The sequence below is a fragment of the Helianthus annuus genome, chromosome 14 (genome assembly GCF_002127325.2).
Source record: "Helianthus annuus cultivar XRQ/B chromosome 14, HanXRQr2.0-SUNRISE, whole genome shotgun sequence".
NCBI lineage: Eukaryota > Viridiplantae > Streptophyta > Magnoliopsida > Asterales > Asteraceae > Helianthus > Helianthus annuus.
In genome coordinates, this window is record NC_035446.2 from 125265660 (window position 1) to 125279888 (window position 14229).

At 37.1% G+C, this 14229-nt stretch overlaps 1 protein-coding gene and 1 non-coding gene across 2 annotated transcripts; one reads left to right on the forward strand and one right to left on the reverse strand.

Moving 5' to 3' along the window:
• Positions 1–12010: 12010 nt before the first annotated feature.
• LOC118486876 lies at positions 12011–12116 on the reverse strand. The gene has a single exon (XR_004880043.1). It is a non-coding gene; the product is annotated as a small nucleolar RNA R71 (small nucleolar RNA).
• A 367-nt stretch (positions 12117–12483) lies between these two features.
• Positions 12484–13302, forward strand: LOC110907314. Its single transcript, XM_022152312.1, has one exon. It carries the CDS (start codon positions 12484–12486, stop codon positions 13300–13302), a length of 819 nt encoding a protein of 272 aa, XP_022008004.1.
• The last annotated feature ends 927 nt before the right edge of the window (positions 13303–14229 follow it).

Genomic DNA, 14229 nt, shown 5'->3' on the forward strand with positions numbered 1-14229 from the left:
ATAAATACTACACCGTGCCTACGTACATCCATGTGTATACTTATAGTCATCTAATACATACACCCTTACATACGTACATATATACAAGCTCATACGTAGCACTCACACAATTCAATATGGTTTACTGACATGTCCTAATTTCAACCTCCGAGTAGTAAAACATGAGTGAACAACTTACATACATACTTCCTCCTATTTATAATTACTTACTCACGCTTCCTAAACGCTTTTTACGTGACTTTCGGGTACATTTCTGATCTTAAATATGAGTTCCATACTCACCCGTAGATTATCAAGCCATTTGGTAGGGCTGAGGTGCATTATAGAAGCTTATCGAGACTTGGGATGGGTTCACGAGGTCCGAAATCAAAGAAAAAACAAAGAAATGCATAACTTTACATTTTGCACCTGACCTCCACCGTAAGCTACGGTGGCTACCGTAGCTTACGGTGGCCCCAAAAACCTTACGGTGGCATTAAACTGCCTTACGGCAGAAAGCAAGAAAGAAAGGCCCAGCACCCACCGTAACTTATGCTGGCTACCGTAAGTTATGTTAGCGCCAAGATCAGCTTTCCATTTTTATACCAAAACTCGCATAACTTGCTCGTTTTGCATCCGTTTCACTTGAAACTTGTTTCTAATTGTTCATAAAACATTTCCCCACCTAATTAACTAAAAATCCGTACCTTGAGATCCTTAAACATTATGAATTACATTACCGTTACACGATTCATGCATATATGTTCGACCCGTTTGATTTTGCCATGCACTTTTCGTTACCATGTGAACTATTAACAACTTATTTCGACTTTCCTTTCCATTTACTTACTTTCTCAATCATTCCTACAAGACTCCTAACCTTCATAAATAGACTTTAATTATATACTAAGAAGTGAGGTTCGAAACTCACTTACCTTGAGCGTCCGTTTCCGCATTCATTTCCTTGTCTCTTCTTGACCCGTTAGCCTTTCCTGCTTGAGTCCATTTTCCACATGATCCCTATGCTTTCGTGTCACCACAATTACATTCTTGTTAGTATACATGATTGTACATATAAATGATCATGTCGAATGCATAACTCACATTTGACTTTCATTAGTCAAGTCTAACAAGCATAAGGCATATACCCAAAATCACATCTTTTCAAACTCATATAATCCATCATGTCAATGCATAATACGCATATTTATTTAACACATACCATATGACGTTCTAAGATTTCACAATTGTGACAAAATTCTAGCCATGCCTCTTATGTGCAGTTGACTTTCAAAAGTCAACGGTTTATTGTATAAACTTTCAACTTAACCTCATATATACGTGACATCATATTAGGCTATACATATGACACTATATACCTTTCATACTTATGATGCAATTGTGCTTACAACCACATGATCACATAATTATATACACATACACGTTTACTTACACATACTTTCACATGTAATTGTTTTGTGATTCTACATTTGGCAATATAATCTACGGTAACAATACGACATAACTCCAATACATTTACTTACAAATCAGCTATTCATTTCACATTCATATACATTCACCTTTAATTACCATAAATCAAGCGCATCAAATACATGGTGAGCATCACACCATTCAAGCACAAGATACAAATTCCTAAATGCACGATTTTAATCAAAACATACATTCAACCCGAATTCTCATATGAATTCCCTCTAAGGCACATTATTCAAGTTAGCTTACTACCGACCTTGTTATTTCCCAATTCATTCATAAATGTCAAGCCCTTTCATAAAATTCTCATATCCTAACATCACTTGGGCATTTCATCGAACACTTGGTGTGCGTACACCGTTTAATGCACAATGTACAACCACATCATGCTTTCATTCCTATTTCTTATCTTCATTCATCATCACCACTAAAAATTACATAAATTTCATACAATCTTTCAATCCAATCTATAATTATGCATCACACACCAACTAGTTCATCATATTCACACAACTTCACTCTTACAAGATCATCATATATCATCATACTACATTGAACAAGTGGGTTTCATCCTAAAACATCAATTTACTTAAAGTCTTGCACAATTCGTCTTTCATGTGATGATTCTAACATATATTCATAGCTAATTTCATGAAATTTCATAGATTAATCATAACCCACTTTATTCAAGATCATCAAATCATAGAATTTAACTTACTTGATTGTGAGGAACACATAGGAGAACGAAAATCTTGATACATGCATCCTATACATCTTCAATTTCCCTATCAATTGGCTGATTCATGATGAACAAGGGTTTTCCTTTGTTCTTCTTTTGTCTGGGCGACACACTCACACACATCAGTGTGTGAGTTTTGTGTTTTAATTGACTTTTATTTATTTCATCTTTCATAATGGCCAAAATAGTCCCTCAAGTTTCTAATTGCTTATAAATGAGATTAACTCATTATCTTGTCATTTAATGACCCACACACTAAGGGGCTGTTTGGCTGAGCTTTTCAAAAGAGCTTATTTGCTTATTTGCTTTCTGAAAAGCAAATAAGTCAATAAGCTGTTTTGAAAAGCTCCATTTTAAAGCTTTTCAAAAGAGCTTATTGACTTATTTGCTTTTCAGAAAAGCAAATAAGCAAATAAGCTGTTTTGAAAAGCTCAGCCAAACAGCCCCTAACTTGGTTACTTTCGATGATTTAATTGCCAATACTTCAAGTACTAGCACCTTATTTACTTTCGTATGGTAAAACTTACATTTACCACTTTCTTTTATAAAGCATTAACAATAAAATATTATATTATGACTTTTAAAAATTTCGGGGTGTTACAAGTCTACCCCTCTTAAAGAAGGTTTCGTCCCCGAAACCTCATTCATTTCTTCTATAACACATCTGGTTATATTCTTCGTTTGTTTATTCACTCGGGTTACATTGGAAGACTTACATAAGTATGTTATGAGAAATTGCGATTAGTCACACATCCCATAATCCATAATTTGAAACTAGCATTCCGACATACATTCATACCTATCAAGATTTTCAACTCTTGCAAAAACTAAACCCTAGTTATTATTGCTTTTACTTATGTATCAATTCATTTCATTCATGATGCGTATCGTAGGCTTTTGATCTATCAATTTATAACACTTTAACTTTCTACTCTATTAATCGTGTCCAAAGGTCAATCCGTGGTATTCATCATTGTTGACTTTTTTAAAAAAAAAGTCAACTACCCTACGTAATATACCTTCTATTTATGAACATGAAATCATTATAAAACGGTAGACAATAGTATTATTACCTTCATAAGGGAACACCAACCAATAGTATGCATTCATTGAACTACATCCCAAGTGTATCCCCTTTCACATATAAATGTACATACAAACATGTCCCCTAAATTCTTCAGATATACTAGTTCATACTACTTATACCTACCATGGCCCAATATACATTTCCGCATATAATTTCGTTCACTCAAACGCATTCAACATATTATACTTATTCATGCATATAATCATCTCAACATATTATACTTATTCATGCATATAATCATCTGACAATAGTTCTACTTGTAAACAAGTTCCGTCCCTTCGTACAAATAACATATTTTAACCCATTTGTATATTCAAATTATATTCACATATGGGTTTTAAAGTTTAACGCGCACTTTACTAAGTACCAGGACGGAGCCAGGATCAGCCAGTCGCACGAACTTTCCTCTTAATCCCGCCGTAAATTACGGCGACCAGCCATAACTTACGGTTGCTACTTGCTGGTTAATCTCATCTCATGGATCGCTTATCAGGCTCTAGCATTCATACAGTTAGATAACATTAAGTTAGAGTCGAAATTCGTTCCTTGGCTGACCTATAAGAGCCAAACCTCCCTTTTCATATTACATTTTGCGCTTTCAAGAATTCATGCGGAAGTACTTATTCAGCCCTTCACTTAATCATTTATATTCAGATACTAAATGATTCACTAACCTTACTATTTCGGCGCAACATCTCGACATGTAAAGGCGATCCGACCCTCTTTGTTACCATTCATACCATCTCTGGCTTGACTTGATTCATCCTTGTGATGAATCTCCGCTCGTGAGCATTCTTTCACCATCCTTGATACGTTTATCATGTCATGATCCCTGCCATTCTTATTATAAAGTTAGGGGTCACACAATTTATTCGACTTTGTTCAGACATGATGTTTATTGCATCTCCTTATTTATATATTAATTCTTTCTCGATTTCTGTTTAAAACATTAGTGCGTTCAACCTGTTTAAAATAGGTCAATACATGACCATTACTTAACATGTCACTTTCGTTGTTTGACCCGTTAATGATGGGTCGATACATACCCATTCTTTTTGCAGATCTTTAACTCATTTGTCCTTTAAACCATTCTTGCATACAACACATTTGCATATATATATATATATATATATATATATATATATATAAGTTTAATAAGCATAACTTGAATCATATTCGCTTTATAAAATATTTACTTGTTTGGTCCGTACTTACTTACAAATGCAAACCTTTCATTCTTATCAATCATTCTTAATTATTTGATTCGTACCTATTTACGAACTCAAACTTTTCATTCTATCATTATATATATATATATATATATATATATATATATATATATATAAGTTTAATAAGCATAACTTGAATCATATTCGCTTTATAAAATATTTACTTGTTTGGTCCGTACTTACTTACAAATGCAAACCTTTCATTCTTATCAATCATTCTTAATTATTTGATTCGTACCTATTTACGAACTCAAACTTTTCATTCTAACATTCATTCCCTTCTATGTTTCGAATCCATCTCGAGGATTCTAACATATCATTCATATCTTTCATTCTTTCTATGTTTCGAATCCGTCTCGAGGATTCAAACATATCATTTACACTTTCCATTACTTCTATGTTTTGAATCCGTTTCACGGGTTCAAACATATCATTCATACTTCTCTTATGTATTTGGTACTTTCAATTCCTTGAAAGCCTTACATTTCCCTTTACCCTCACGTCCACCTACTACCTAATTCTAACAGACATACCTGTAACAATTAGCACGGGCTCACGAACGTCAAATGTTTCTTGTGTACTGGCCAGGTACACAATCCACATACTAGTTTCGTGTCTTCGTGTAATTTCGCCTTATGTCCGAAGAGTTTGGTTTCGGCACGTGTGACATTTTCAAACTTCATTACCATTCCACTAGTATATTTCATTTAAAACTTCCCTTCACTTGCTAGGTTTTAACATTACATGCACTCACATATTAAATTTACGTACCTGGGGTCAATTTGTCTTATTACATGCCTTGGTGTTGGTCCGAGACCGCATTCGCGGATCATCCTTTCCAAACCCTTATGCTTACCTTACACATAACATACTGTTAGTTTTCTTTAAATACATATTTTAATACATACTTACATTGCTTCTACCTTTAGATCTTGATCGAGTCTCAGATTGTACGGATTCTTTGTCACAAGAGCACACAGGTTTGAGTTCAAGTATTTACCTCCTCATACCTGATTTCCCTCAAACCAGGGCTTTGATACCAACTTGTAACACCCTAACAATTAATAACTTGAAAACGATGTAGCGGAAATATGAGCCCAAAAATTTTCTTTCTTTATTAGTGTAACACCTCGAAAATTCACGTCTTATAATGTATTGACACGTGGCATAATCTTGAACGTATTAAAGAATACTATAGATGGACTAAAGTTGATAGACATAGAAAGTATGTGAATTCACGGGTTAAAAATGTCAACAAGGGATAAATATACTTTACAGTAACCCTACATGATGCTCGTACCTTCAAACGAATGAATCATGGATCATACGGAACTAAACGTGGAAGAAAGTGAGGAATTCTGAACTACAGAGGTTAAATGTGTCAACATGTTTAAGTTATACCTCTGAGTGACCCTTTAGCAAACCTGAGGCTTTGTAATGGTAAATTATGCTCACTAGAATGCACGATATAAATTTCATAAAGTTTCGTTATCAAATGAGAAAGTTATGATCGAATTCGTACATGAGGGGTTAAAAGCGTCAACATTGAAAGTTATGACTTTTCGGGTAGTAACAAAGTAACCGAGGACTTAACAAGATGGGTAAAAGTCTCGAGGCCCTTGTACGTAAATAAAAAGGGTTCATAACGCAAAGTTACTCCTCCGAAGAGCCAAGAGCCAACTGCAATAATTGAAAAAGATTTGAAAAATCTTACAGCAGGTCTCAGGCTGGCCGCGTAAGAGTTACCATGAGTTTACGCGGGCCGCGTCTGATACTAAAAGATTTGAATTTGTCAGGGTGATTCAGGCGGGCCGCGTAAAGGTTAGAAGGACTTTACGCGGGCCGCGTCAGCCTCCCAGATGCAGAAAATGCGAACAGCAGCACTGTTTGGTGTTTTAACTGACTTTAAACCATTATTGTGCAGCATGGGCGACCCCTAAACGACTCCTAGGCCTCAGGGGCACTTGTTGATGATCTGAGTACACTAGTAGACCTAGTTGTCATGATCTTATGCATCAAGAACCACTATAAAAGGCCATTGAGTGCAACCTTTGTAACCACACTTTCAATCTGCAGTTCTGATCATCTCTGGAGCTTAAGAGCCTTCTCTAAGCATCTCTGGTCGTTCATTAGACTTCAGTAAGTGTGCTTAACCCTTCTTAGTTAAGTTTTTGCTTAGTTTTAGCTTAAAAGTCAAACCGTCGTAATTAACGGTTGACTTAACGATTAATCACTAATGGTCCAGTGATTAGTCGAATCAAAGGTAGTTATATGTTGGTAATTATGTGGGCATTAAACCCTTAAAAGGGCACCATCTGATTCCCACTCTAACTAGTTCAAATGTCGGTTCAAAGTTGCTTAGAAAAAGTCAACAGAATGCTAATTTTCGATTTAATGCATAATTAACAATGTAGAAGGCATGTAACATATTTTATCACTCATATAACTTGATAATAAGTATAAGAACTAGTCTAAGCTTGTTTGATCCGACCATTTACTGTTTTGACCCGGTTCGGAACCAAAAGTCGCAAAACTTTGACATTTGCTTTGACTTCAGTTCTGACCCGTTTTAGTAGAGTTTAGAAATGCCTTAGGACTTCCTTAGGACCAGGTTACATGATGGTATGACCCTCTGTGATTGGTTCGTTGTTTGACTGAGTCATTTGCACATTTCCGTTATATGCTTAAAAGTTGACCATAATGCCCTTTTGACCTTAAAACGAGAATTTTGGATATGTGAAAGAACAATAACCTTAGTTACTGATTTCTAAACATGTCCCTAAAATTTCGTGTCAATTCGAGGTCTAGAATAGGAGTTATGCTAAATAGCGCAATTAAGAAAACTTTTGTTAATTAAACGGCGCACTTAGCATAAAGCCTATCTAAACCCAAATTTCGACACCAAACCTTTTACACACTGATGTAATATAATATTTTGGGATTTTTAAAGATTTTTAATTATTTTTAACCTGCTCATAACCTAAGGTTATGACCTTGATTCGGTAATACCGAATATACCCTTTTCGGACATAAAACGAGTTTTACAGAGTATTTTGACGCCAATCCAATTGCTACTGATTTTAAATAATAAATAGAGTATTTTGAACTATATAACCTGATCAGAAAACTCAGATTTTCTGTATAACCCGGAAATCGCTTAAAATGACTTTATACGCGTATTAAACGCATAGTTTGGGATTAAAACCATTTTTGTCATAAAGACTTATTACCTACTGATGCTACTTATTAAAATATGTGGTTTTACTAATTTCTTCAGACCCGAACATCAGAAGTATAAATAATCTCTTTTATAACCTTTAAAATGACCAAAAATACCCCTACGGGGCGTATTATGGGATTAAACTCGTTATGGGCATAATGGAAGGTATCCTACTGATATCACAACATATTTAGAGCATATTGACTTAGGAAACCTGTATAAGACTCTTACGGTTACCCGTTACGCCATTTACGCGTTCGGTTCGGTTTATGTAACTAGTTTACATAAATTAGCCGAAACGGGTCAAACCTTATCGTTTTTATCTCAAATTCCAGAATGTGGTTGGATTACCCATATTATACAGGTCTTCAAACTTGTCGGGCCTAAATCATATTCTATTCTGGTCTTCGCTTAATTGTGCGTTCGAACCATATCTTTCGTTAAAACTAACCGGTCTAAGTTTAGGCTTAATCAAAGACCCGTTAGGATTCTAATAGGTTATTATAAACCTTCGTTCCAGAATAGGAGACCCGGTAAAAGCTACTTGCAATTGCTGATTGTGAAATATACTTTGCAAAGGTAAATACTTTTAACTTAATTTCCCTTATACGGGCTTGGGGTACGGTATATAAAATACCGCTTGGTCCAGCATTGAATCTTTAACCAAATAAGGTTAAATCATTGATATGCTCTATTTTGAAATGTTTTGTTTGCTTAAAGCCTTTGGGGGGTTAATGACCATGTCCCGGATATCCTTGGCATCATCTTACGAGATGGCCACGACTTGAGCACGGGGTGTAGGCGTACACCCGTCAGTGCATAAATGAATAAATAATGTGGTGTGTCTATTGATGTTTAACCCGGTCTACGGATCGGGCTACTGAACGCATAAGAAACATGTAATTCGTTTACAAGTATTATATTAAAATAATTATCCCAAGTTATAAAAGTTTGTGCCACGTGCATTCAAATCAATTTTATTAAACCTTTTTCAAAAGTGTCGGTTGAACGTATTTACCAGTGTAAACTGACGTATTTTCCCAAAAAGGTTAAGTGCAGGTACTAAGCGAACTAGGTTGGCTTTCTCCTAGCATCCTCAATAAGTCCCGCAAGCTTGGATGTCAAACTGTTGAACATGTTTCCTATTTATTTTGGATCCCCTGTGGATTAATTTCGACTGTTGTGATACTTGATATTACAATTTATTAAAGTTGAAACATATCTATCTTTTGCTTCCGCTGTGCATTTAAATATTGTGTTGCTTGACTGTAATGTTACCAACTACGTCACGATAATCCCCCACCGGGCCCACCGGTGAAACGTGTAAATTTCGGGGTGTGACAGGTTGGTATCAGAGCCAACGTTGAGTGAATTAAACACTATCCCTATGTGTTTAATCTCAATGACACAATTGCACATACTCGAGTCTAGACAAGAACTTAGGACGAATTCGAATTGTTGCATTAGTTTGTCCTTTATTGTTTGTTGTTGATTTCAATTGTTTAAGCAGGAAATATGCCACCGGCAATCAGAAGAGGAGGAAGAGGCAAAGGGCCAATCACTACCCACAACGATCACGAGGCCGGGCCTTCACACATGCGAGCTCCTGCTGAAGGGTAGTCCGTAGGACAACCCTTAAGTGCCTTAAAAAGATTAAAATCTCATGCTTTACACGTTTAACTGTTTGAACTTGGTAACTACTAGTTGTTTGGACGTGCAGGTGCAAATGGAGCTTAAAAGGGAAGGAATTTGGAGCATCAATGAAAAAATAAAATTTTGGAATTGAAGAACTAAGAATAGCACATAATAGAGGATGAAATTACGAGAACGTGGGCGAAAACGGCGAAGAAAACGGAGTTGAAACGAGAAAGTTATGAAGAAAACAAGAAAACAAAACCTGGCGCCACCGTAGCCTACGGCTCTGGCCGTAGGTTACGGCCCTCACTGGGTCTTCTGGTCCACCGTAGCTCAGTTTTGGCTCACCGTAAGAGTTTTATTGACCCCGTAGCCTACGGCAGGAGCCGTAGGTTACGGCTTTGACCTGCGTAAAAGTTGTAACTGCCCCATTTATTGGTATTTTATGATGTCTTTTGTGTACTTATCATTCCTAATCGGTTACACAACACTTGGGGACGAATTTTGGCTGATTTTTGGAGCTTGAAGACTATCTCTATCATTGTTTTTCATGTTCTTAACTTGTTGGAAGATTAAGACTTGTTGGATGATGATGTTTCAAGCCATGAGTGGCTAAATACTTTGTGACTATCTTTGGTTGAAGGTTTGCATGAGACTTTATGTTTAATTCCTTATTTCTAGAATAACAATCTTTATCTTTATTGAATTGCTTGTTATGGTGTGTGATTGATTGTTAGTAAATTGTTGATTCTTATGTTAAACTAATTAGAAACCATACGTTCTTGGTGCCGTTGGCAATCGAGATATCATGGGTATGGTTAGGCTTGGGTAAGGGTTGATTGATCATCGGGTAACAACCTCACATTCTAGGAATCTGAGTACTTAGTTCCCTTTCATCACTGCAATTAATCACACATGAACTATGTCTATGTAGTTCTTTCTAGTGGAATGATAGTATAAATGTCAAAGCAAACCGGAAACTAAGGATGGTCATTTGTCTTTAATTTGTTTACAACCAACATTTTCATTTTGCAATTAGAATAGTAATCTTAGTTTTACAAATCAAATCAATCAATCCAACTCTTGAATTTACTTTTATTGCAATTAGTTTAATTCTAGTTAACTTAGATAAACCTTTGAATAACACATATTCCACAAACTCCCCGTATTCGATACCCACTTGCCACTATCTATTTAGTAGTAATTGGATTAAATTTGATAGTGACCACGACATCACGTCAAATTTTGGCACCGTTGCCGGGGAGTAGTGCGCAACGTGTGTTATTTTTGATCTTTTTAAGTTTGTTATTTTTCTGGTTTACGCTGGGTGTGTTAGTGCAGGTATTTACAGGTGCATGCGTACTAGAAGCTCTCACAAGCTATCACCATTAGCATTTGATCCGGAAATCGAACAAACTTTGCGAGCAAACAGGATTTTGTTAAGGAAAAACACAATTAGCGGTTCACCAACAACACTAATTACACCGATTACACCACTGCGATACATGGATCGGGATCCACCACCACCACCCACTACGGGTGAACCTGTTCCACCATTTATACCAACATCCACTAAACCTTCACCAAATACTACCATTCCAACCACCACCACCGAACCCACTTTATTTCATAATGTTACACCAACCAACACCACACAACCCATTACTACTCAAGAAGAACCAACCATTACTTTCAACCCTTCTACTACTATTCCACCATTGTCTCATTTCTTCCCGGGTGCGGGTCAATCATATTCAAACTATACCATAGCACCAAATTCAACCATTGTCCATGCCACTTCTACTTTTAAACCTTCGAACCAGTCGGGTTTTCAGTACTCGACTCTTCCATTTGGACAATCTTTGGGAATTCAAGGAGATGGTTATGATGAGGGATATGAGGAATTTGAGGGTTATGATGAAGATGGGTATGCTTATGGGGGTGATGGAGATCAAGGAGACTTTGGTTATGTGCAAGGTCAATTTCAGGGAATGCCAAGTGTTGGTGGAGTGCCACCACAACAACAACTCATACCACAACACATTCGGCCAAGGCCACAAGGACCACAATTGCAACGCCCGGTACCATTGCAACAAGTTCGTCCACAGAATGTACAACAACAATTCCAAAGGCCAATTCAAAACCCACCGATGCCACAACAACAATTTCAACAACCAATTGCACCACAAGGGCATATACCAAGACCAATGGTCCTGTTCGTCCAAGGGGGCGGTTTGGTGTACCAAGAAGGCATCTTAGAGATCATGCAAGAGGTATTGAAGCACATTTTAGGCCGGTGATCACTCATAATCCTTCACCGGTAGTTATTCCTCACAACGACCAAGGAAGAGCTTTTGAAGTGAGAACCAATTCATTACAAAGTTTGCCGAAGTATAAGGGTCTAGCAATGGAGGAGCCTTATTTTCATTTGGAGGCTTATGACTCGATTTGCAACACTCTTGGGAGTCAAGGTTTTTCGGCCGATGATGTCAAGTTGGTATTATTTCAATTTTCTCTAGAAGACAAGGCAAAGAAGTGGTTTTACACTCTACCTTCGGCATCTATCTACACTTGGGCGGAGATGCAACAAATATTTTTAGATGAATTTTACACCGCTCAAAAGACCAATGATGCTAGAAAGGGGTTGAGGAGCTTTCAACAACAACAAGGTGAAATGTTTAATGAGGCCTTTGAGCGTTTCAACATGATGATCAAAAACTGTCCTCATCATGGAATTGAACTTTGGGAATTGATGAATGCTTTCCATGAGGGGTTGAGTGCCGAAGATGCTCGCGACTTAATGTCGATCACAAATGGCACTTTTGGCACAAATTACGAGCATGACGATTGGGAATTTTTGGAGCAAATGGCGGTCACATCAAAAAGAAAAGCTCAAGCATCAAGGAGAGCACGACCGGCCATTACTCGAACTCAAGTGCACGCGGTAGAAGATGGTAATGTTCAAACTTCTAATCAAATTTATAATGTTTGTGTGCTTTGTAATGAGATGGGGCATGCGGCTGAAAATTGCCAAGGAGTGGAAGGGCAATATGAGGAGGTGAATGCATTGTAAGGGCAAGGAGGGGGTGGTAGAAATTACAACATGAACTCCAATACTTACCACCCCGGTTTTAGAAACCACCCAAACTTTACATATGGAAATCCCTCAAACCAAGCTAACCCGAATTTTCAAGGAAGTCAAGGTAACTTTGCTCCACGCCAACCGTTCAATAATCAAAGTGGGTTTTCAGGTCAAAGTTCTTCTGGTGGAAATGAGGTCATGGAGATGCTCAAGGCAATGCAACTAGAGATGCAGCGAAGAAATCAAATTGATGATGCTCGCATTCAAAAAGACGAAATCCGTGATAAAGCAATTCAGTCGTTGACTACCCAAATGAGTCAACTTGCAAGTGATGTGGCGATATTGAAGAAAGCAAAAGGCCAACTACAAAGTGACACGGTGACAAATCCCAAAAACATTAAAAGTGTTAATATCAATGTGGTAAGTACCGTTCCTAATAGTGAATTTAATGAAACATTTCTAACATCTTCTTGTCAAGTGAGTGTAGGTATAGGAAGGGATGCCGAGGTTGAAACGGACAAAGAGCATGGAGCACCACTCGTGCCTATTCAAGTGGGAAAATTAAAAATTCCTCAAGCATTGTTGGACTACGGGGCGAGTATGAGTGTGCTACCAGGCGATCTATACGATATGTACGACTTTGGTCCGCTTGAAGATATAGACACCATGGTGAGTTTGGCGGATGAAAGTTGGAGGCGTCCACGGGGAATAGTTAAGAATGTTAAGATTCGGTTGGGAGAATTCGAATACCCGGTGGATTTTCTGGTCCTAGATTATGCCCCCACCAAATTTGTAACGTTTCGTATTTCTGTACCTTCTTTTTATGGCAAGATGTATTGAACTTTTCCAATTTAATCAATCGTACTCTCGTTGCATTCCATTCGTTTCAAATTCACAATCCGAGACTTGAAATCATAATGAAAAATGCATTGTTTTGATCATATACTTGTTTAAATTCTATGTTATGTTAAAACACTTGAAAGCATGTTAAACTATGTCAAACACGTAAAAACAATTGAAAGATATCCTAATCTCAGTTCTTGAACCAAGCGTTGCCAAGAGATTACCCTAAACCGTACAAAAATCGGGAATTCATATGTTAATTCGGTAAAATACCCAAAATTTGGGTTAAATCAAATAATTATAATATTTATTAATATTAAATAAATAAATTAATATTTTTAATTAATTAAATAAATAAATATTTTAAATAAGGGAATTATTAGTTTGACTAAATCTAACCAAGTTAGTTAAATCATATTAAAAAGGGTTAACAAAGTTAGTGAAAACCATAGTTAAAGGATAACTAGGTTAGTAATTATTCAAAGGGAACCACTAACTGAGTTAGAAAACTCAGTTAGTCCAGCTAAGTGCAAATAAAAAAGGGGGGGATCTCTCGTATGATCCGCCCCTTACACGAATCGAACCCGCGACCTCAGTCTCACAAACACACACACTAACCAAACGGGCTACCATCATCGCTGGTTATATTTGGAAACGTAATAAGTTATATACGTTGTTCGATATTCAAACCAATTCCAATTAACCGCCCAAAACAGCAAAACGCGTACAACCATACTTTCCTTCTTGTGCGACTCCGTGATTTTGGAGATTGACTGAGATTTCGCGTTTCCATGATTACCCAACCCCGGAGTTCCCCTATAAAAACCCGACACTGCCTTCACTTCCAAACTCACACACACCTCGCCGGAGACCACCTCACCTCCCACCTCTCTCCTTCCTTCTCTCACCGGAAAATAACCTGTA

Coding starts and splice junctions, on each gene's coding strand:
- LOC110907314 (XM_022152312.1), top strand. CDS start 12,484: ATGAACTCCAATACTTACCACCCCGGTTTTAGAAACCACCCAAACTTT.